Below are 25,194 nucleotides of genomic sequence, written 5' to 3' on the forward strand. Positions count from 1 at the left end.
TTATTTTGACGAAATAGCGTTTTAATTAACTCTCCTTGTATCAATAATTATCGTGTAACAAAATTGCAAGATTGAAAGACAAATGCCACTGACGCACTATTTTATCTCAATAAACATTATAATGGGTACTGTTAACCGGCGCACGTAAATATATTCGACTTAAGTTTTATATATATATGACTTGTATTTCTGAAACGGATATCAATGATTTCCGCTTACGAACGCGTGGACCTTATTTGTAATAACTAAGACGACAAAAGTAAAAAATGCGGACATCATAAATAGTTGTGTTTTGAAGTTGCCCGTCAGTATTTTTGCATCAAATTCAAACGCGGCGACATTCAATATTGTGTCGAGAGTGAGTTGACACCACTGCAGACTATTGACCAATTGAGAGATTTAAAAAGGTCTGAAGAATTTAAATGTACAAATATCAAAAACAGGAAACGGGGCGTCCGAAGTACATAAGAGAAGATGTAGTACAGGAGGTTAGCAGGTGTATATTTTCTGATCTGAGGCAAACTGTTCGGGACATTGAAGAAGTAACCCAGTTAATTAAATCATTATGAAAATATACAGTCCGTCGTATGGGAACAAAAGAACGCAACCACGCAGACGGCGAACACAGCTTGAGACCGATATGTTGGATTTTAAGCCATAACAACATCCCCGTACTCGCCCGACCTAAAGTTCAGAGTGTGTTGTCATATCAGTTGTTAAAGAAGGTAACGCTCAGCGTAAAAAGCTAACGGCAAGGTTGAGAGGACAATAACACACAGAGAACTCTGATGTTGGGACACACGCGCAACGATAAGGTAGTGGCTTTCAATTTGTAAAATACTAAGTAAAGCTAATTTGCGTTTCACTTTTTCCTTAACACCGTCTTTTGGCAGAATTTTAATTATATTATGTTTTTCTTTTAAGGAGAGAATCGAACGAAGCATTGCGCACCTAGCGTTTGCTGCCTCTGATAGGTCGAAAACCACTCCAAGGTCCGCTTCAGAGTTTCTGGACTTCATTTACAATGTTGATGGTTCTTAAAAACATCCACGTCTAGGTTTATTCTTATTCGGTCAGTCATTCAGTAATTTTCAGTTTGTAAGGATCAAAGAAAATATACTTGTCTATTTGTTTGAGTTATTGAATCGCAACCAAGGTAACCAAAAATATAACTTACATTATTCAACTTGCTGTCCTAATCTGCCAGAGGCAATTTTAATGTATTAAGAAATCTTTGAGAAAGGGTTAAAAGGAATTGAAATAGTGTAACATGTGCCGCAGCGAGCAAGAGCGGCTGGCTTTGTGTTGTTTCCCTACTCCTACAAAAACTGGGAGTGGAACATGAGGTCAGTGTTGTTAACGCTGTAAGGAAGGTCAAGGACAGACGAAGACTCGCTATCCCAATATCCAAATACAGGTAAAAACAACCGTCATATGTCCCATGGTGTCTCAGTAGCTGCTGTCAGTGTCTCCTTATACGAAATAGTGCCCCTGTAGTTCTATATTTGAATCACTGCCTGCTGTTTCAAAGTGGCTCACTGAAGTTCCAAAATAGTGCCCCCGAGCTTTCAAAGGAGTGCCCATGTAGCTCGAAAAAAATTACCTTTACTTACAAGTAAGATTCCTGTATTTTTAAAACGTGTTAATGTAGTTTCAAATACTAATTCATGTAGTTCTAGGGGGTGTCGGTATTTCCACAATATTCCAGTGTAGTTTTGAATGTTATCACTGAAGTATCAAAAGTATCATTGTGGTAATAACTACAATCGCCGTAGTTCCACAAAGTGTCGCTGTACTAATAGTATTCATGTAGTTTCAATGGGCAGAATATCTGTCGAATTAACGAGGTGCGTGGAAGTTTTGAATAGTTCTATATTCAAAAAGTGTGCACAAGTAGTTTGTAGTTCATGTTCAAACACGGGATGCAGCCATGATCTTCTCCAGATGAGACGCGTTCTCGACTTTTTTCTCCCCCTAAATCGGCCTCTGATGAACTGGTGGATGTTCAGTTGTTGCTGGAAGATTTCTTGAGGGCCATATCAGTCACACACTGCAGCCGCAGTCTTTGTAACTCTTCCATTTAGACGAAAGAATAACTAATTATCCCGATATTTAAGCTTCTCTTTTTAAATCTGTAATTCATTGACTACACAAAACACTTTGGAAATTAAGATGCGTTATGATTCGCGTGGATTCGTATGATTCGCGTGGTATGGGTTCGTAGTTTCCCTTCGTAATGATTTGTTTGCTAGCGTTAGCCTTTCGTTTTATGAAAGTCAAGTAATCGTTAGAATTTGTTTTCATTCCTCATTATATTTCAGATTTGTTTACCTTCACAACATAATTAATCGCTACATTTCGTACAAGTTTGAAAACAATCGCATAGATTCATCACGGGATTGCTCTGTATCGCATGATATGCAAACTTGCTAAAAAGGATCTGATATTTTGCGACCTCGAAGGTCAGTTGACGAACGCTATGAGAAGATTGACCAATGACCTATCATTAATCCATAAAGCTGTTTTATTGCGTCTGCGATTTATTAATATGATGTTAATATATTCGTGTCTCGACTGCATTGTCGTTGTGCCTTGCAAAATGTTGACTTCTCTGTTTGTCCTAGGTTTTATTGTATTATTAGCTGACTGAAAATGTACGTATATTATAAGGAGTATATGAAGAATAAAGCCAATGCATTTAACGTTGCTGATATTGTTGTTGTTTTTGTTGTGGATGTTGTTGTGGGGTTTTTTTGTTGCTTACTTTTGACATTTCAAATCAAAAGAGTTTATATATTAATTGTCAAATAATTGACAAAGCAATCAGCTATGTTACTGGTGACTATTAAAAAAATAATTAATAAATTTATTGACTTCGTCCTTCATGTGCAATATTAAAAATATGTGAACTGGAATTCTTATTATTATATCCATATTTTACTTATTTTTCAGATCCAAGGCAAATGGCAAACCTGTCATGACCTGCTTGCTAATTTACTAATTTAAGTGCCGACTTTAATAAATATTGCATGATTTTGTCTTCAGATTATACATTGAAACTCATCTTTTGTATCTATTGTTAACATTGTATTTTTGAAGAAGTCACTTGACTAAATTGCACACGATGAATGTGATGATGTAAACAAGAAACCGTATTGTTTAAGTTCATCAACATAAAAAAAAGTTCTTATAAATATGCATTTTGCAACCAGAACGTAACTTCAGTGATAAAATTCAATCTTAAAATTTGACCGAAACAGTAATTAGGCCTAATTACAGCTCAGAGCATTTTTAAACTATTGCATCTAAAACCGGTAGGATTGTTAATCATCCACTTGCATTAGTACAAATATAGCGATATCTAATAAGTTTATTTCTTTGTTCGACTAACCTAGTCCTTTAACTTATTTTCACAATCAGTTGAAAATATCATAAATATGACTATAAGGTATACATATATACTGTAATGCATCTCTATTTCTGAAAAAAGTAAAAACAACCGACCCAAAGTAATTAAAACAAAACACGGGATAATTTTAAGTATTGTCTTTTATATTTATTCTTTTACTTTGAACAGACAGTTAAGAATAAAACAAAGATAAAGTTGTTTTTTTTTTGAAACACTTTCTCTACTCTTCTTGCTTATTGGATTCGAAAATCAAATGAATTATCGTTTAGTGGTTTCCATTGTTAATATAGGATTATCATCCCTTATATGATCAAACAAACTTCAAATGGACATAAATAACAAATTTTCAAACCGTAGATGACTGATAAATGTTTTCGTCCACGCCACGACTCGGAACATCTTGGCGATATTGGAATTTGAATAAGATACAAATGTGATCCTACTGACCTTAACTCTCAATGCCGTCAATATATGAATATATTTTTACAGTTGATTTATTTACAGGGTGATAAGTATATATTATAAATTCTAAACATGTAAACAAATATTGTAATACCTGGTAATATGATAGTTTAACAAGGTTAGTATTGTGCTCAATATATACTGAACAAACAAACAATAATTATTCACTAAATGTTAACACCATATGGAAACTCATAACACATTCTGTTTATTATTTCGATTTAAAATGTTGAAGTTCTGAGAAGTCTGAGAATGTTAGTACGTTTAAAACATTAAAGTAAAACAAAATAGACAACATAATGTATATAGAGCAGGTTTAATGTACGCTAAAACACACTCTAAGCAAATTCCCCTCGAAATATTTGCTAAAACATACTCTACGTGTAGTTTTCGGAATGCAAAAACAGAAACGACATAAAATCTTTCCCCAATGTTTGAGAATATTTTACATTCAAAATACTTGATGCAAACTGGTACACACTCATGGTATTTGAATGTATTTATCAAAACTTTGAATCCATGCATTCAAAGAGTCTTTATGTACATCTTTATGTATTCCTCGAAGTTGGAATACATGTTATTTTTAAAATTCTTGATATGAGCTAGCACGCATTGATGATATCTTAATGTATTTTCCGAGGGTTGTGAACAGGTTATATTCCAAAATATTTACGCATTGCAATACTCGAAGTGTGAGTAGATATAATATACTAAAGTCTGAAAATAACTGCTAGAACGTAGTGTTGACAACTTCGTGAAGTACCCCAAGGTTTGGGTACAAGCAGTTTTCGAAAGATTTGGTGTAGGTTAGAACACTCTCTTGTCATCTTAATGTGTTTCCCCGAAGTTTGAGTAAATGTTGTTTTCAAAAGACTTAATGTACGCCAGAACACACTCATGGCAGAACTCCAACTGGGACTGAAAACCAACAAGAATAAAACAAGTAATGAAAGTGAACTTAAAAGTACATTCATATCAACTGTGGCAGTACAGTATCCAGTCTAAATGGTCTACAGAAGTATTACCGAAATTATTTATCTATATATTTATATTTTCAAATAAAAATGCCTTGTGGATAGTTGACGTATTAAAACGCCATTTGCAAGGATACTTTTTGAATTTACAGAGACTCTTTTTTAAACTATATGAAAATTCTAAGGAAACTGCTTTGAAACTATTTGGACCTATTTGGACTGTTTAAAACTTCCGCGAGCATCTTTGGAAAGACAGATATAAACAAAGCTACTATTTGAAGTTACAATGAAACTCTATTAAGCTACAGTCGGACTCTTTTGAACTACAGTGGCAACGTTAAACAAGAAGGACATAATTGAAAACAACAAGGATATTATTCGAAAATACAGCGATAGCAAGGAATGGACACCTTTTGAAACTACCGCATTGAAACTACAGCTACAACTTTTGAAACAACAGTGACACACTTTGGAAACATTACTTGAAACTACGGGACATTATTTTGATCTATAGATATAATATTTGAAACTTCAGGGACATCTATAGAAACTGCGGTGACACTCTTTGAAAAACAAAAACATACTTTAAAACAATAGCGAAAATAGATGAAATCATTTAAAACAACATGTTTACTATTTGAGACCATAAGGACACTCTTTTGAAAGTACGGGGACACTTTTTGTAACTTGAGAATGAACTTCTACTGAAAATTACATTGATTTTAATTATGGGAAAAAAGAGAAACTAGAAATAACGCAGACTCTGACAGGAACTCCTGAGATACACTTGGAAATATGACAGTTATTATCACCTGAACTGGGATAGCCAACCTTCGCCTCGCCTTGACCTTTCTGATAGCATTTACAACACTGACTTCGTGTTCAATGGCCATCTTTTGTAGCAGCAGGGAAACAACACAAAACAAACCACTCTTGCTGGCTCCGTCACTATTTAAAATATAGCATGTCATTCAGGCAACGAAATTTTTTCTTTATATATTTGTAAATCACAAATATTTTTGTAATTTTATTTTATCTATGTTTTCGCGTTCACAATTTAAAAGGCCTCCCATAGATATGAACATCGAGTTGTCCAATGTAATGAATTTTCTTTCGTTGCGACACATCGACAAAATCCAGTAGATGAGTACAATTCGTTTGATACTTTCAAATTGCAAATCACTGACTGACTTACATGCAGTGAATAAGAATTGGTCCTCCAGATGTAGATGCTCTTGATGCCTCCTCAACATCGTCAATGAAGTCCAAAAACTCTGATGCGGACCTTGGAGTATTTCTCGAACTATCCCAGGCAGTGAACTCTAGCTGTGGAATGCTTATTTCGTTTGTCTCCTTGAATGTAATATACTATATTATTATGAATCGGCAAGCAGTGCAAACGGTAAAGTGATACGCGAGAAATATATATTACATAATATAAATCTATTTGATAAATTGAAAGCTTCTACCTTATGTTCGCCCGTATGTCTCAACATCAGAGTTCTTCTTGTGTTATAAGCCTTCCCATCTTGTCGTAAACTTTCCACACTGAACGCTCTCTTGTTTAGCACTTGATTTTCAGCAGGGAAATATAAGCCAACGCTCTGAAAATATTTTATAAGTGTTAACCAAATGCAGCTTCTTATCATACCGCTTTATTTAAAATAACCCACTTTTCACCATAATAATTAAAGAGTAAACATCAAATAACAAGCTAAGACTGATTAAGCCTAGTATAATTGTACAATGATATGATTTAATATTTTTATATGTACACTTTATGTCTTCTTAAAATACGAAAATAAATAAGGTTGAAAGTACCTCATTATTTCCAATGTCTGTTTCAAAGCTGACAATACACGAGCAAGACTCTTGGTAAATGAGCGTTAGGAAATCTTCGACTGTCTCTGGCAAGGGTGTTTGTGCAACTAAAAAGCGTTTCTTCCTCCAATGACCCTGTCGTGTAAAAATGGGGAACAGTGTCGGGCAGAAAACTTCCTCAAATTGGTTCAAACATAAGAGATAAACCCATACTTAAATAAAGCAAGACCGCCGAGAAGATAATATCACACATTAACATAGTTCATTGCTCTGCAGGACCAATATAACAACCATATAAGAACATGAAACGCGAAACAATCAAAATTTTATCAGACGGTAAACAAAGCTAGCTTTATATTCAATAGCGGGGCCGAGTTTCACAAACAAACGTATGTCGTAAAGCTGAGTAAGCAATGACTGTTCAGCTACTTGATTGAATTGCTTTTTAACTGTCTAATCAGAGTATTCTATTTCGAGTGGGAATTAGTTGTTCGTCTTTGATAAAAACTATAATGAAACTGGTTCCTGGTCTGCAACAGCAGTGTAAATAAATCTGTTCTCAAAGTGCAAAACTTTATATCTTACGTTAACAAAAACAGCATTAATGTAATCAGATCCGCCCTCTTTGATGCCTTTATTCAGCCGAGGTCTGTTCTTGTCACCTAAATTGTATAAAATAATGCCTTTTTTATATTTCTAGATTGTGCCTGTTTGGATATAACATGAGTGATCATTTAATAAGGAATTTATCAGACGAGTGACTTAAATGTTATATCATATTTCCAAGAATGTGGGTCTATTTATATCATGAACACTAATATGATGATGCTCGTGCTCAGTAAAATATATACGATCTTTTACTGAAACAAACAATTATCCTCTCTTTATTATATGTTTCCGCTGGTCTTATAATTTTTCACCGTGAAATAAAAATGATAGTTCACTGTTTATACAGTGAAAATGATTTTGTGATAAAAATCATCGTTTTGAAACTGAAGCCCGTTCTCACGTCCAAATAAAACGTCATTGTGCATAATGCCGGGACACATTTTCATCGGCGTCATTTCCGATATGCCTTTTCGTTTCCGTACCTTTTGGTCCTTTTTTCTGAAAACTAGTTGTCGTTTTATATCCCCATTGGTCATATGATAAAAGGAAAGAAGTGTTTCACTGCATGATAGCATATCATTTCACCTAGAGAAACTAATAGTAAATAGTCGCTGAAACGAACAACCATCCTTTAGATAATGAACAGAATATAACACAAAACTTTAAACCTGGGATGTCGGCGTTTGCTCTGTTTTTGCCCGTGATTTTCATGTTTCTCTCGATTGCCTGAGATTCTTCTTCTGAATATTGTTCTGCAGTGATCAGTACATGCTGAAATGCAACATGTTATTCTCTCAATTAATGGCTCTCTACACTGTCACGTGTTATAAAAACTCTAAATAATGCAACAAGCACAAACTTCTATGAACAAATCTACCATCTGAATAAAGTGAAAGTGTTTTATGGCACAGCGATGAAATTCAAACCAAATAAGATATTCAAAATATGAAACGCATGCCCCGGTTTAGTTCAATAGAAAAATTTATTGTTGATAAATGTTGAAAAGGTCAGTTAGAAAGAGCTTCGAGAGGAGAAGGAGGGGGAGATGAATAAAAAAATGCTTAAATAAATTCAAAAACCTGCTTTGTTTGTACACAACTAAAACACCTTTCTCGTGTAGAGGTTTGTCCCAATAAACTACATCATTAAAGGGTTTTGGCTTGTTACTAGGTTTATTTCCGTGTGTAACATTACATATCATAACTAATACCTGAAACATATTCTCTCTATCGTTGTCACTCAAGTTGTCCATAAATTGCTGATAACGTTCCCCTTTCACGGGGTTACAGTCCAACGTCAGTGAGTAAACAAGAGCTCTATGAAGAAACTGATATTGTCCCTACAAAAACAAATGATAAGTTCAACTATTTGAATTAATTATTCAAATTCAAAAAAATGAAAATGAAAAGTACTCTCTATTTGTTATGAATTTATTTCTTCGAAATATTATGCTTTCTATACTTTTTTATTCTAAAAAATGGCATGCTCATCATTGCAAGCGAAACGTGTAAACGCTAGTCTAGTGTTTATCTAATAGAGTTCCATATAACAAATGTGACATCGTTACGTATACTACGATAGGTGCAAGTGCTGAGATCATGTTCGGCTGTTTTGGCGTTGATCACAACAAATGATTAAAAACAAAACCAGAGCCTAATATCTCAAAAAAGTTTAAGCCCATTAGAACTTGATTAAGCTAAGCTCAATATTAAGTTTAACTTGTGTACTTTTCCTATATTGAAGAATTTTTACACTTTTAATGAAAATTATTTTAAAGATAATCATGATCAACTATTTTTTATCTTTTAAAATAAGTATTTGACAAAACCAAATAAGAGTTTCAAGCTTGTTATGTTTATATTTTTGGAGAAATTGGGCTCAAATTACGACAGATACCAGTGATAGTATCATGTTGAGGCAGTACTGGCGCATGTTCAGCACACATATTGGTTGAAGTGAAAAATATACATACCAGTGTTTAGGTTGTTTTTTTGTGTTTTTTTAGCGCATGTTTAGCATTCATACTGATTTATATTAAAAGTATTCTACGATATGTACCAGCATTTTTATTATGTTTGGTCTGTTCTGGTAGATGTTGATTACACATACTGATGTACGTCAAAACTATGCTGCAATAAATACCACTGTTTGAATCATGTTGGGCCTGTTCTGGCGCATATTAAGTACACATCCCGGGATGTCCAAGCTTCCCTCGGCTTTTCCTTCCTTCGTCAATATATCTAAGGCACAATAGGTGCCCGTTCGTCCAACGCCCGCACTGGAAACAAACGAGCACGTAGAAAAATGGAGCCTAGTCAAACAACAAATACCGTCTCATTAAGTAAAAGTCTCGCCTACTAAATTGAAGGTGTTTTAAAAATAAATTTTCATGAAATGTGTCCCGATTTAAATGTAAAATACACTACACCTGTATATCACGCTTGATACAGTGTGCCTCAAAAAACGTTGCCAATTTGGTTTGTCAGGAAACAAACATTTAGCCTGTACCACCATTGTTTTGAGGAAACAAAAACCAATGACGATAAGTCAAACATTGCAATATGCTCATGAATTTGGATCTTAGTACCTGCAGTGTACCACTGTCGGACCATTCAGCTTTGTCGAGGTGTTAAGGACCAATTGCCGGAACTCTATTAGAGAGGTAAAATCTTCCGGGACACCTCTGTCAGGCCAGCACGTGAAATGAAAATGGTGAAGCTTTCTCTCTTCGGAATTCTAGAAAAATGTAAAAGAATGTCATTATCTCACATATCGTATGATAATCATAGAGAAAACTTGTGAAGTATTATATTGATATTTTGTTTTACATAGACAATTACAATTTAAAAATGTGCTATGAAACCATATAACGGAAGGTATTTGATTTTGTGGAAATATATTGACCGATTGAACAGTTTTTGCTTATCATTGAAGCTGTAGAAGACTTTCTTATAGTGTTTCGACATCGGTGACCTGGATAGGTTTATGAGCTTGCAGTCGATGACTGTGTCCAGCTGGTAAGAATTATCTATATCTAACATAACTCAACTTGACAACTTTATGTTATGTTTTTTAACGAAAAAAAGTTAAAATATGAAGTTGCCTTAATAAGTAAATGATAGGATAATTATGAGATATGGAACTCAAAATTCGGTATAACCCACCAATGAATGCCCATGTGGTTCTTAGGCCGTTTTGATGCGATATTTTTAACATTGAAAGGATATAAATCATTGTATGGATTGTATGTTGGTATGTGTGTTCCAATTTTTTTGCAATAGATACGCGTGTAACCAAACAATTTGAAAGCAAGTTTTGAGGTATCGAGCTTGAAAATGTAGATTATTTCACAGTTTAAGTGTGATAACGAAAGCACACGCTGGTTTTGCATTGCTTATTTGATTAGCCTAAATTTCTATCATATGTCTCAATACTAAATTTAATTTGTGATTTAAAATCGGATGTAAGATATAGAAATCATTTAAATCTATCACTATCAATCTCAACAAACGTCCGTTTCAACTCATTGAGTCGGATAAAACCCGGATTTTCTAATTATTGTAAATTTGACAAGGGAATTTAAGAAAGTTGTTGTGTTTTACAAATCAATGTAAAGCTCAGCCATTATCCATTAACTGTATTGTTGTATTATGCATATCACTTTAATTTAAGCATTTTGTTATCAACACTGTATGATATGAACGACAAAATGAGGAACAATAGTCATTTCTAAAATAAAAGATATATGTTTTCATCAATTGAATACCAGCCAAACATTTCAGTTTTTCACAAAATATCAGATTTATGTCGTACAAATGTTAAGACATAATCAACAGTCACCTGTTTTAAAAAAAGTCGGCGGGTTAAAAGTTACAAAATTAACGTCATAATGGCTTGCCAAATGTCACAATTTTAACACGACAAGTGCAAAATTCTGGTATATAATAATAATAACTCAACATATAATAAGCCAGATGTATGGGCTTTGTTTATCAAGTGCGAATTGGCTATGGCAACATGTGTCCCAAGTTCTACTTGAATATCCTGAACGGATTTGGAGTCATAAACAAGGTTTTGCTTAACAACGTTTCCTACTTAAACGCTTGGCCGTGTAGGTTACACTATATTATTGATTTGTTTTTATTTTAAAAAAGAAAGTTGAATGTTGTTGCTTTTGTTTCTTCATTTCCAGCAAAACCAACTAGAAATTTAACAATCGTACGAAACACATGTTAAATACTATAATACAACATACCTGAGATATTTGAAATGTTCGTCTTGTGAATTCAGCGTACTCATCTTCTGACAGACAAGTTACATTTACGTTCCCGTAACGGGCAGACGATCCCACATTCGGCCAATATTGGTCACATTTGTCTTTCTGTAAAATACAAATATACATTTTAACTCACGTTTGGACAGACAGCACACATTATAATAGGAACAATACTTTGTTTATATTACCGATATGATAGACCGTATGCGAAGCTGATTAACCAGTTTATTAATAATCTGTGGCGTTCAAATATGCACACTTTCGATACAGAATATGCAATAACAATTGATCTATGGTAAAAAAAACGCGCAAGCCCGTAATACAAGTACCCCGTTTGGGGCATTATATCCAGATATAAATCAAGGCTTACATTTTCTTCAATTAAATTGGTAACCATGACGACTTTTTCAACTTTCTGTTGCCAGACCGTTTCCCAAAATAATCCAAAGTCTCCAAGTTGCTTTGACGTCGGACCTTTAAATAAACGGATACTATCAAAACTATTTCGTTATAAGGAACACGAATACATGAACTTTCAAACATGACGTTCAGACGAAAGAATTTATGGCATCTAGGTTAGCACACTTGATTCTCACCAAGGCCACCCGGGTTCGATTACCGGCCTGGATGTGATTGAGTTTGGTTTGTGGTCACCAAGTCGGACAACTGCGTTTTCTCAGGGTACTCCGGTTACCTTACAACACAAGAACACTCTCTCGCAACATCGCGCCAATGAATGAATAATAATAAGTTAGCATGTTTGAGTCTCAAACTTTAAGTTTTGACATTAGAGAATATGGTTCTCTATTACCTAATGTCACTTACCTAAGGTTGCAATGTATTCATTTCGTTTTTTGAAACCCTTAAATAGAAAGAATAAATGTTAATGTTATGTTAAAATGAACAATTGAAATTATGACTTAAAACTTTTGTAAAACGAATTTAAATAATGGAAACTAATAAATATCAATTCAACTAAGAAAATAGACTCTTGTTATCAACAAGTAAACCATACATCAATAAAGCTTGCGTTTATGTAATCAGATCCATTGTACCAAACCTTCACACGTGAGCCGTCATCTGCAATTCATTACATTCAAGAAAAAGTTTAGAATTAAAATCTAGTTTGTGTTATAAGCATGCAAACAATATAGACATGTCCAACAGTCAAACTACTAACTTAACTATGATCTTGTTTAGATTAGAGCAATTATTTACAAGGCATAACTCTCAACAGGAGACGCACATCAAGCACAGAATAAACAGGAATTAAAATATCGTTATCAATAAAGGTTCGGATTACCACTTTGGGACTTCAAGCGCACAATCTATCTCTAACTGTGAATAGATACATGATTAAATCGCCAATAGTGCACGTTTCACAACATAACTATGACATTTTATTGTACATAAGGCCTACAACGGACCAATCAAAGAATGTTTAGTCTGGCATACTGAATACATACTATGAACAATTCAAAGCTTTGCATGCGCATTAAAAAAACATATTTCACTCACATGGGTAAATTCCTTTATATCTGTTTCGTGACATACTGCTAGCCTTTTGTGAATCTTCGTACGGTTTTGTTAGACCATATGGAAATTTCTGTAATAAAAGAAAAACATGGATGTTGGAAACCTTTATATAAGATAACCTGTATGTCAGCATAATTACCTTTGGACATTATTAAGAAGACTTCTCATTTACGTTCTGTGTTGGTAATACATGCTTAACTTGATATTTCAACGCTTTTTCATTTTGTTATAAATTGAACATGAAAATAAGAATCACGAGAGTAACGCATTCGAAAGTTATAAGAAATGTCCATCTACATCAACCCTTGTCATTTTTTTCCTTTATTCATGTAAACTGATTTGTTTTGTTGAATAATATTCTTTTGTGTAATACCTCATTCAAGTATGTCGTTTAGTAAATAATGTGTTTTTACAATTTTACCTCAAATTCTTCCTCATACGAGCTTTTCGTTTTTCCTGCTACATACGCAGGTAACTCTTCAACTTTGACTTTGGTTTTATTAACCTCATAAGAATTGTTGTAATACACTCCTCCATTTTCTTCAAACCTAATAGCAATTTTCCGTGCAATGGCGTCCTCATCATCTGAATATGAAACAACGATTCAAATAAATCGAAGTATAACATCAGATAGTTTAAAGTGAATGGAAACAACACATATTATATAATTCATATTAAAAATAACGTACAATAAGCAGGAACGTGTACAGCGGAAAAGATAAAGCAAAGGAATGAACATGCGTAGAACCATACCAATTTCAAGATTGTCCTCTTTGTAAATCATTTCTGAACTAGTGTTCTTTTCTGAGGGCCTTTGGAAATTTTGATTGGAAATCACGGTTATCTGTGGGGCACCGTCAACAGTGTTCGCATAAATAGCATCGGATTGAACAACTGCTCAAATAGATGAATACGTTATACGTACAATAAACAAAATATATGAAATAATCAACAGGCGTGTCTCATATTTAGCAATATTTTGAAGTAAGTAAAAGACAAGCTTCTGAATTTGCTTACTGTTTTTATTCACAGTCGCATAGACCGCTGAAGAGTCCACCTGCTGTTCTTCATGTTGATCAGTCTTTAATTTTGTCGTTTTGTTGGTACTATTTTCAGCACGTCTGCAATGTCATATGCATAACAATATATAACAATAACAATGTATAGCATAAACATTTGAGTAATATAGTTTATACAGAAATGGAAAAGGTTTATTTTGTCAGGCAGAACTCGTTTAATTTGCAAAGAAACGCACCTTTTCCTGTGATGAAAGAATGCGATTACGGCAATGATTGTAATAATTAGTATCACAGCACCAGCAACACCTCCACTTAAAGCGGCTGCTGGTGAGCCACTAAGGGTCTGTGTTTCACCTAAAACAGGATTACAAGCATGATCATTTATAGTATACTTGCTTAAAATAAATAGTCATCCTTTATATTTCAACAGAAGATCTTGTAACTCCTCCTATTGCTAACTTCAAAATATAAGATAGTGTCGAAGATATTTGTTGTTTCTTTCAGATATAAACTCCATTATGTAAATAATATATTATTATATTAGTATGTATTCAGTTGAAGCCAACAATATAATGCATTAATTACCTTCAGGAACATGAGGACAAACAATTGATGTGTAACCAGGCGTGCAACCGTGAAGACATTTTCCACTTTCAGATGAACATCTTGTCCCATTACCATTTGAGATACAAATTTTGTCGCACTCATTATCACACATTTCTCCAAAGTTATTTTCTAAACATCCATTGATACATTTTCCAGATATATAGCATTCTTTGTCAACGCAGGTCTCACTGCAATTTATGTTACAATTTAGCCCATATGTCAGTTTTGAAGCACACTCAAAACATTCGCCATTAGATCGGTTGCATGTATTACAGGAGTCTTTGCATTCATGTTCGCAAAGTTGACCCCAGTAATTGCTAGCACAACCTATCAGACATTCTCCTGTAAGCGAATTACATTGGCCTGCTATGCATATAAGGCTACAGTTGATACATTCACCAATCTCGTTTGGATAAAATCCTTCTTCACATGCAATACACTTAGTGATATTTGAAGTTACTCTGCATGATTTACAATGTTGTAGCAATGAACAGGGACAGCAAGATCCGCTGTCTGGATAATATTCGTCACTTACACACTGGTCGCAACTGTCAGGAGTAGAACACATGTTTTTCTGACACAAACATTGTCTGTCGGGATGTGTGTTCCCTGTTTTACAAGTCAAACATTGTCCCATTTCGGAGCAGCTTTCACACGATTCAGAACATTTACGTTCACATACGCTTCCAAAGAAACCAGGTTTACATGAGGTACAGGCTGTCGCTTCTGAACAAGAATGACACGAACCCGGACAGTCATTATTACAATCCTGACCATATTTTCCATCGACACATGAGACACAATAGTGACCATTGAACAGATCGGTCTTACAAAGGCATTGTCCATTCGATTTCTCACACTTATTGTAAAGACATCCTTTCCCACACGAGTACTGACAATACGAACCATATCTTCCAATTAAACATGATTGACAACTACTGTAGTTGTGACATTTTGTACATTCTGGTCTGCAGGGTCTCGAGCATTGATTGCCATAGTAATTGGGTGCACATATGTTACATTTACTGCCAGTCCAACCAATTCTGCAAGAACATGTTCCAGTCTTTCCATTACATTCTTTGCTCATGCACCCGGCCGAACACGTGTTTTGACATTGGGATCCAAATTTCCCCACGACGCAATCGGTACAGTGAATGCCCGCATAGCCTGTGTTACATTTACAAATAGTTTTCTCTGAGTCACAGACGCCATTTCTACAGTTTGTTTCACATTGGTACTGACAAGTAGATCCATACCGATCCTGTTTACATGATCTGCAATAGCTAGAGCTTGTGCACTGTTTGCAGTTGCTTGGACATTTACGGCAATAATGAGTTGGGTCATAGTAGCCTTCTACACATCCGTCACAGCGATATCTAGTAGAACAGGTACACCCAGTATATTCACATTTACGACATTCATTGGAGTAGAATTTATAGTAACCAGGTTGACATTCATAACATGGGTTGCCATAATACCTTTTACATCTTACACAGTGACTAGTACACGTGTTGTCGCATTTACTGCCCCAGTACCCATCTTTGCAACCAATTTTACATGTCCCACCTCTAAAGCAGTCTTTGTTGGAACAACATATGCAATTACTGCACTTATCTTGAGCTGTTATATCTAAAACACAACAGTACAGGTGGTATTAAAAGACAAACATATTCGTACTCGTTATAATCCATGAAAAGGATATAAACTGAGCTATAATTGATGTCCTACACCCATGCAGTGTGTCTGGTCAAGAAAACGAATGTCGTCCTTGAGCCTCGCTCCGCCCGTACTTAGCCTAATCTATTGGTGTTGATTGTTTGCAATTAATGTAGGGGATATGTATAACAAGTGTTTATATAAATAGGTATAATATTGTTTTACTGAAGCTGAATATCGAAAGTGACTTACTATAATACTACTTAGATTTATATTTACTCAACTCAATTATCACTTTACCTGAAAAAAGCAGTCCAAATATAATTCCGAATCTAATAGCTCCGATCATGTTGTAAATGGAATTTATTAAAGTTCCTTAAATTTAGTGTGTCTACTTATGTTTTAATCAAGTCCAATATATTTACACTCAACAGCTTAACTTAATTATTTGTTAATGTTAGATGAAAGCGTGTTAGAATAACAGGCTGACATGCTGCGGCGTTGTTTTACCTATACACCACATTGACAGTTTAATGTTAATATAACAAAACACTTTTCACATTAATATATTTTTTATTTTTTGACCGTTGAAAACATAGTTTTGTAAAATATTCATGAAGAAGGCATTATAGTTGTACATTTATTTAATATAAAATCGACTTATTTGTGACACATGCGGTAAAATTTGTTGTAGGTGAATGACTCATACACGAGCTTAAATTTTGAGGCAATGTTGAGATTATTTAAACTTAATCGTTATCGGCCAAAAAGAGAAAGAGATGTAAGAAAGGATTTTTCTTGCTATTTTACAAAAGGTTAATGAGTGTGATAATTGCCAAACAAAAGTCAATATGCTGCTTTTACCGAAAACAAAAGTTAACAGTGTCTATCGTTTCCTTGTAATTTTCTCGCTACTAGGGAAGATGAATGGATGTTAAACATATATTCAAATTGGCATGTCCTATTCAAGTGCAAAATGAAGCTTTTATCACAAACGCAATCTTTACAACAGGATATAACGCTTAAATATAATTTCGTTTCGGAGGACAACTGTATAAAGTATAATATGTACCTCCCTCCAACCAAATTATATATATTTTATACAAGATTGGTCCTGTCTTTTAAAAACCAAAAAAGTACAAGCAAGCCGTTTTCAATCAAAGTATTAGCATCAAAAAAGACATATTTGTTTTACTGTATTTGTATCAGTTAAGTTAATGACACTGCTATGGTGGTCTTCATATCATTTTATTTTATTCAAAATACTGAATTAACTCTTTATTAAGCCTCATATTAAATTCTGACGTCTTTTGACTGTATAGCGGCCAAATTGTTTTTGTAATAGTCCACTTAAATCATGCTTTTAATATATATTAAAGTAACTTACGTAACTGGTTTTACTAGTACTGGTATTCAATCAAGCATACTGATCTAGTTGAGTGATTATGGCATCAAGGTATACTCCTGATAGGGCTGAAAACTTTGAGGATAGTATTGAAGTGGGCAGTACAAAAAAGAAAGAGGTGAGATTTGATGCAGACTTTTGAAATTTGCCTAACAAGAGCGAAAGTGTTTCTTTAGAAAATGGTCGACATTATGATGATAGTTTGTCGAGTGGAAATTTGCCTAATAGGTATTTTGAGAAACAGTATGAGTTGCCTCCAAGGACTTTAGAGAATAACACTAGACAAATTGACAGAAACATTTATTATCCTTCTCATAATATGATGGGTACTAGCAGACCGTCTAAAAAAATTGAGCCTGATAATTTGATGTGAAAGGTACAGAATGGCCAGATTACATTGTACATTTTGAAAGGGTTGCAAAGTGGAATAAATGGGAAAATCATCAAAAAGCTTGCATGCTAGCCATTAACTCGGGGGGGGGGGGAGCGCAGAAACTTTTGAGTACCATCAGGGACGATAGATTAAAAGATTATGAGTATATCAAAGCTAGACTGGAGCAGAGATTCTGTCTAAATGAAAGGGGTTTGGCCTATAGGTGTGAGTTCAGGACTAGGAAACGAAATAAGAATGAATCCGTTTCAGATTTTGGGTTCGAAGTTAGAAGATTGGGGCAAAGGGCCTTTCCATACATGAACCATAGATCTTTGGAAACTTGTTTAGTGGATCAATACATTAATGGATTGGAACATTTTGAATTACAGAAACAAGTACAATTTAGCCATCCAAAATCTTAAGAGGAAGCAATAAGCTTAGCTTCTGAGTATTGTGCGTTGTGTGGTTCACTGGACAAAATAAGGAAACCCACTGAGGTACAGTCAGAACAAGTTTCATCACTTCGTTCTTCATCTCTTGGTCCATATTGTACACTAGTAGATATGCAAGTGGCCATGACCAATATTATAGATCAAAAGTTAGAAACATTGTTTGAATGAGAAATTGAAAGGTAGGCAACAGAATAGGGGAGATTATTTTGATGGTAGGCAACATAATAGTGGTGATGGACAAATTCAAAGAGGTCGAGGCCGTGGTTATAACAGTTACAGACAAGATAGTCAGAAACAAATTATGTGCTCAAATTGTGGGGAATACTCTCATGTCGAATCAAGATGTCCCAAATCAAGACATAATTAGGAAAACTAACAAGGTTCAAGTTAGAGGCCGAAAACATGGTCCTTGTTGACAAAAGGCCAACAGAAAAAGAGATATTAGAGAATATCGGGGTAGTGGTAGACAGATTTGTTCCAAAAGCTAGCATAACATTGATGACACCTGAACCCAAAACTTATGTTACATCAAAACCTGATATTGCTTATGTGCCAAGTGGAAAAGGGGGTGATATGGGAGGTGCTGAAAATTCCAGGACAGAGAAGACTACTAGGGAGCAAGTAGAAAAGTTGATCCTGTTAAGGAAGGGGTCGGGGTCATAGAGGAATCTATTCATGTTAAGGAAGGATATAGAAAGGTTCACTTGGGAATGGATTCAGTAAAGTCTGTTGCTATGTGAGAGCTTCATTTGATCATTGTGTGAAAGGAAGTGTGCTAGTTTATACAGGAAGTAACATTTCCATTTTGAACAAATGTAGATATGATGCTTTGACAGACAAACCTCCATTAGAGCCTCCTGATAGGACATCATTAGTTGCAGCAAATGGAGATCAGATAGAACTGATAGGAAAATGTAGAATGACATTTCAGATTCAGCATATTTCTTTTGAGCATGAGTTTATAATATCAAATTTGGCTGAATCATGTGGGATTTTAGGTATGGATTTTCTTGAGGCTCAGAATGCTAGTGTTAAGATTGCTACGAAAATGCTTAAAACCAAATTAGGCAAGGTTAAGTTGCATAAAGATCAATCTTCAATTTGTGCAATAATTCATGCTGCAGAATCAGTTAAAATCCCTGCAAAATCAGAAATGTACATTCCTGCATATGTTAATGGCAACTGTGAAGCAAAGGTTGGCATACTTGAACCCACACATAGTCATGTTAAGGATGGTTTGTTCATTGCAAGGTCTTTGATTAGAAACGAGGAAAGTCATGTGATTCTTTCAGTCATGAACATGACTGATAATACGGTAAGTTTGAAGAGTGACACTATTTTGGGTAGAGTTTGTGCAGTTGAGGCTGTCCAGAGATAAACTATGTCTGATAATTCTTGCAATGATTTAGAAAACACTTCATTGCCAGAACATTTGCAACCAGTTCTTGAAGGCATGTCCCCAGATTTAAGCTCAGACCAATTACAAAAAGTTAAGCATTTGCTTACACAATATGAGGATGCTTTCTTAGGTCCAGATGGTAAATTAGGTCAAACTGAATCAGCTGTCAAATAGTTACTATTACCATAGCTTAGATCTAGCAAGTGGATACTGGCAATAAAAGTTAAACAAGTTTGATTCTCCAAAAACAGCCTTTAGAATTCCAGGAAGAGGGCAATTTATGTTCAAAGTTTGTCCAATGGGCCTCAAAAATGCTCCTGCGAGTTTTGAAAGAATGGTCGAACATATTTTAGCAGGATTGCACTATGAAAAATGTTTGGTGTACTTGGGTGATGTTTGTGTTTTGGGGAAAATTTTTGATGAGGCCTTAGAGAACTTGAGACTCGTTTTGGAGAGATTTAAGTTGGCAAATCTTAAGTTAAAACCTAGTAAATGTAAACTTTTTAGAACGGAACTTGTTTTTCTAGGCCATTTGGTGTCCAAAAAGGGAATTACATGTGATCCACAGAAAATAAGTGCTGTTAAAGATTGGCCATGTCCACAAAATAAGCAGGAAGTGAGGTCTTTTATAGGGATTTGCGGGTACTATAGGAAGATGATTCCTGATTTTTCGGAAATTTCTCTTCCATTGACTAGGTTAACCAAGAAAAATTGTAAATTTAAATGGGGTGAGGCTAAACAAGTGGCATTTGAGCAATTAAAACAATGTCTGATAAATGCACCAATACTTGAGTACCCTGATGAGAAAGGAGGTGACTTTAAACTAGATACAGATGCAAGTTTGGATACAATTTCTGGGGTATTATCACAGATGCAAAATGGGGAAGAGAGATTTTTGGCTTATCGTAGTAAAACACTAAATGCTGCCCAGCAAAATTACTGTACCACAAAAAGAGAGTTATTAGCAGTTATTAATTTTATGCAGATATATAAACACTATTGTTGGGAAGGAAGTTCATTGTTAGGACAGATCACAAGAGCTTGTCATATTTGGGGAGTTTTAAGGATCCTGGAGGTCTCCTAACAAAATGGATCAATATTCTTGGAACGTACGAATATGAAATCGTATACAGGGAAGGTTCAAAACACCAAAATGCGGATAGTCTAACTAGGATAGTAAAAAGGCCATGCACATTTGGCAAGTGTAGCGATTGTAGCAAAAGAAACCAAACATTTGACAAGAATAGTTTAGAAAACATTGGGGTGAATTTCACAAATATAATATCAGATATGGGAAAAGGGGACACAGACGTAGATGTGGATTTAACAGATAAATGCATGCCTAACTGGATAACAAATTGGTCAACTGAACAAATACATACGCTACAAAGTTCAGACAAAGTCATTTCCGAAATTTTGCATCGGTCGGAGTTGACTTTTCCTGAGCCGAATGTTGTCAAGCTGTGACATTGCTGGGAAATGTTGGTTATCGAGAACTCTGTGTTGTATTACAGACATGTTAAATCTTCCGGGAATTCTGTACGTGTTCTTGTTGCTCCACTGGAGATAATAAACATTATTTTCACTGAATTACATTCACAAAGATATGCAGGGCACTTAGGAAGGGACAGAACCGCTTTTATGGCCAGGAATGAATGATGATGTTGCTCTGTGGATTTAACAATGTGATTTCTGTTCTCGTGGCAACCCTGGCCCAGGATTAGGGAAACATGAACTTTCACAAATAAAACCCACTCCAGTAATGCAGATGTTCGCACTTGACATAGTAGGTCCTTTAAAACAAAGCGAAAATGGGAATGAGTATATTTTGGTTTGTGGAGACTGTTTTAGTAAATGGAAAATGGCTTTTACAATGCCAAATCAGACTGCATAAACAGTAGCAGACATCTTGGTTACTCAGGTGTTCTTGTTATTTGGTTTTCCTTCTCAAATACATACTGATCAGGGCAGGAACTTTGAATCTAGGCTATTTTCCTCCTTGTGTGAACTCTTGGGCAGTGAAAAGACTCGAACGTGTGCTTACAATCCGAAGTCTGATGCCATGATTGAACGGTGTAACAGTACGGAGATTACAATGTTGAAGATGTTTGTTAATGAAAATCAGGATGACTGGGATGATCATCTTCCATATGTTATGGCTGCCTATCGTGCTAAACAGCATAGCAGTACTGGTTGCACTCCGAACAAGGTCATTTTAGGTCGAGATATAGATATGCCCATTGATGTAGTGGTTGGTCCGCCACCTGGTGCCCCTGAAACAGAATGTATATCTGAATATGAGGAATGGGTAAAATCGGCAATTGATAACAATTACCAAATCGCTTATGAAAATCCAGGCATTTCGGCTAAGCGCCAGAAGAAATACTATGATAGGGGTTTAAAACCTCGAGAATTTGTAGCAGGTGATTGAGTGTGGAGATAGTATCCTCCCATTGCAAATCAGAAACTGGGATTAGGCTGAACAGGACCGTTTGTGGTAGTAGAAAATTTGACATATCTCACTTACAAAATTCAATTGAGTCAGGACGGTGCCATTAAAGTATGCCATGTTGATCACTTGAAGCAGTATATTGGTAAACCATGAGTTAGTTGGCTGGATGTGTTGTCTGATGAATCACAAAATGATCATGACAACCCAGATTTGAATACTTTGCCACATGAATCATGTAATGATAGCGATAACCCAGGTTCGAATCCTATGTCACATGACCAGGGGTATGCAGTTCCAATCGTTCCCTGTTCTAGAAGGGCGAGGATTCCTCGGGTAGTTTCAAATAGTATTTCTGCAGTTTCAGTAAGTTTCCCTGTAGTTTCGAATAGTATATCTGCAGTTTCAGTAAGTTTCCCTGTAGTTTCGAATTGTATCCCTGCAGTTTCAGTAAGTTTCCCTGTAGTTTCTAATAGTATCCCTGTAGTTTCAGTAAGTTTCCCTGTAGTTTCTAATAGTATTCCTGCAGTTTCAGTAAGTTTCCCTGCAGTTTCGAATAGTATTCCTGTAGTTTCAGTAAGTTTCCCTGTAGTTTCTAATAGTATCCCTGCAGTTTCAGTAAGTTCCCCTGTAGTTTCGAATAGTATTCCTGCAGTTTCAGTAAGTTTCTCTGCAGTTATACAAACGGTCCGTGCATATTTTAACTAGTTCTGTAAACAACTAGTGTCATTGAGTCATATCTTATTTTTAAAAATGTAAAAATAAATGCATTTGCGGTTTGACTTCATTATAAGCGTTAGTTATGTTACAAGAAAATACCATGTAGGTTTTTATGCATCCAATGTCACTAAATCACGTTTTATTTTAAAAATAATGTTAAGATAAGTGCGGCCGCGTTTAACTTCTGTGCAACATTTAGACTGATTTCTGTACTACGATGCTAGAAATGATTGTCAGCACCTGTTCATTAACGATTTTTTTTTGTTTTCAGTCCCAGTTTTAATTCTGCTATGAGAGTGTTCTAACGTACATGGAGTGTTTTGAATACAACATGAACTCACACTTTTGAGAAACACATACGGATACAATGAGTGTGTTCTTGCGGACATCAAGTCTTTTTAAATACAACATGTATTCAACCTCGTAAAAGGACAATAAGATACCATAACTTCGCTTTACCGGACATCAAGTCTTTAAGATACCACATGTATTCAACTTCGTAAAAGGACAATAAGATACCACAAGTGTGCTCTCGCGGACATCAGGTCTTTTCAGTAGAGAATGTACTCAATTTCGGGACAGCACATTAAGGTAGCATGAGTGCAAAACACATTCTATGGATACAATATGTATTCCAAATTTCGAGAAAGACACTTTTAATACTAGTGTGTTCTAGCGTACATCAAGTCTTTATTTATATGTATTGTACTGAATCTTTTGGGTGTTTCATGTTTCTTGTTTGTGATGTTTTGTTTTTATGTGGTTTATGTTTAAACTGTTGGATACTGAGCTTGTTCCCGTAGTTTTTCACGTAAATGTTTCAATCATTAACTTGTGTTTTCATATCCTGTATTCCGAATGTTGTAGGGAGGAAGACTCTCAAAGTATTTTATGGTACACCAGATCTGTCATAACCAATATGATTTCCGATTGTGTCTTTATGCGTACCCATGTCCGTAGAGCTCCAGCTTTGGTAAAAAGCATTAAGAATTTGATAAAATAATAAGCATCTTTTATCATGAGTTTTCATATGTCGTTTAGTAAATGATTGTTGTCCGTTTGTTCGACAGAAAACGTTCCTTGTATATATACTACATATTTCTTTTAAATGTACAGCGTAAGTAATATTCTGACGAAATTGTAGATCGACTGCAAATAATATGTTTACAGCTTTGAGAGTTGTATTCAAAGTTATTCCTAAGATGTTGTATACCTATTCCAATATCCCCCTACTCCAAATATTTATTTTGGGATACATACGAAGTGTCTGTTGTAAGGTACACCAAAACTGTTCTAAGCAATATATTTTCATGTGTTGTCACTGTTATGTTCATAGTGTATCCATATTCACAGAGCTTTAACTTTGTAGAAGGGTAGTAAGTTTTTGATGAATTGTCAAGCTTTTTATATCGTTTGTATCAATATGTTGTTAGCATTTAGCGAATGATTTTTATTATTTGTTTAGTATAAAGTCAACACATTACTTAATGGAGATATAGTTTTATTCGTATTACATATTTTTTAAATAAACATTATTGAAGTTGTATACTATCATTTTGTAGATAAAATCTCGGCTGCAAACACTAAAGATGTACACAGCATTGTGCGTTAAGTTTAGTTCTCATCCTAAGATCATTTCTGTATTTTATTACAATTCCATTACCCCCATATTAAAGATATTCCGCGCCCTGACGCGAACCAAAACATTTGCTATTCATATACAGTTTGAAAATGTATCTGTTTAGACCATTGATATAATGTTTTAATACTAGGACTTAAAATCCTTAAATTTACAATGAAAATCACATGGAAATTTCTTGTATAATTCGAATGAAAAAAATAAGAATAACCTAGAAGTTGTTGTCCATGACATTGAAATTCTTACGACCATATATGAGAAATATTTTATGCAAAACTTTTCAATCAAAGTAGGACTCAAATTTTAAACATCGGCACATGTCTATTTGATATCCTTTACAGTCAAAAGGTTGTTTGTGAACATCTTTGTTCGTTATCTGATGTTTATAT

At 34.9% G+C, this 25,194-nt stretch overlaps 2 protein-coding genes across 2 annotated transcripts in view; one reads left to right on the forward strand and one right to left on the reverse strand.

Moving 5' to 3' along the window:
- The window catches only part of LOC128205067 (receptor-type tyrosine-protein phosphatase mu-like), a gene marked incomplete in the record, with an annotated part of 180,600 nt that overhangs the window by 122,145 nt on the left and 33,261 nt on the right, over positions 1 to 25,194 (forward strand).
- Positions 3,542 to 17,040, reverse strand: LOC128205065 (receptor-type tyrosine-protein phosphatase mu-like). The gene is made up of 21 exons (XM_052906475.1): positions 16,669 to 17,040; positions 14,692 to 16,341; positions 14,343 to 14,460; positions 14,105 to 14,208; positions 13,841 to 13,981; positions 13,509 to 13,672; positions 13,070 to 13,157; positions 12,567 to 12,631; positions 12,377 to 12,413; positions 11,922 to 12,025; positions 11,531 to 11,656; positions 9,863 to 10,011; positions 9,418 to 9,553; positions 8,486 to 8,614; positions 7,944 to 8,046; positions 7,252 to 7,328; positions 6,667 to 6,801; positions 6,315 to 6,449; positions 6,041 to 6,198; positions 5,658 to 5,793; positions 3,542 to 4,789 (listed from the first exon to the last, which is right to left on the reverse strand). The coding sequence occupies exons 1-21, from the start codon at positions 16,715 to 16,717 to the stop codon at positions 4,700 to 4,702; spliced, it is 3,894 nt and encodes a 1,297-aa protein (XP_052762435.1). The 5' UTR covers positions 16,718 to 17,040; the 3' UTR covers positions 3,542 to 4,699.

Source organism: Mya arenaria, chromosome 10, assembly GCF_026914265.1.
Source record: "Mya arenaria isolate MELC-2E11 chromosome 10, ASM2691426v1".
Taxonomy (NCBI): Eukaryota; Metazoa; Mollusca; class Bivalvia; order Myida; family Myidae; genus Mya; species Mya arenaria.

What these genes read in the sequence shown, in the direction of transcription:
- LOC128205065 (XM_052906475.1), bottom strand. Translation starts at nt 16,717, where the DNA reads ATGATCGGAGCTATTAGATTCGGAATTATATTTGGACTGCTTTTTTCA. An exon ending in CGTATGAGGAAGAATTTGAG is followed by an intron (nt 13,158 to 13,508) that starts GTAAAATTGTAA and finishes CTTTTATTACAG; the next exon opens with AAATTTCCATATGGTCTAAC. An exon ending in CCGACAGTGGTACACTGCAG is followed by an intron (nt 9,554 to 9,862) that starts GTACTAAGATCC and finishes GTTTGTTTCCAG; the next exon opens with TGCGGGCGTTGGACGAACGG.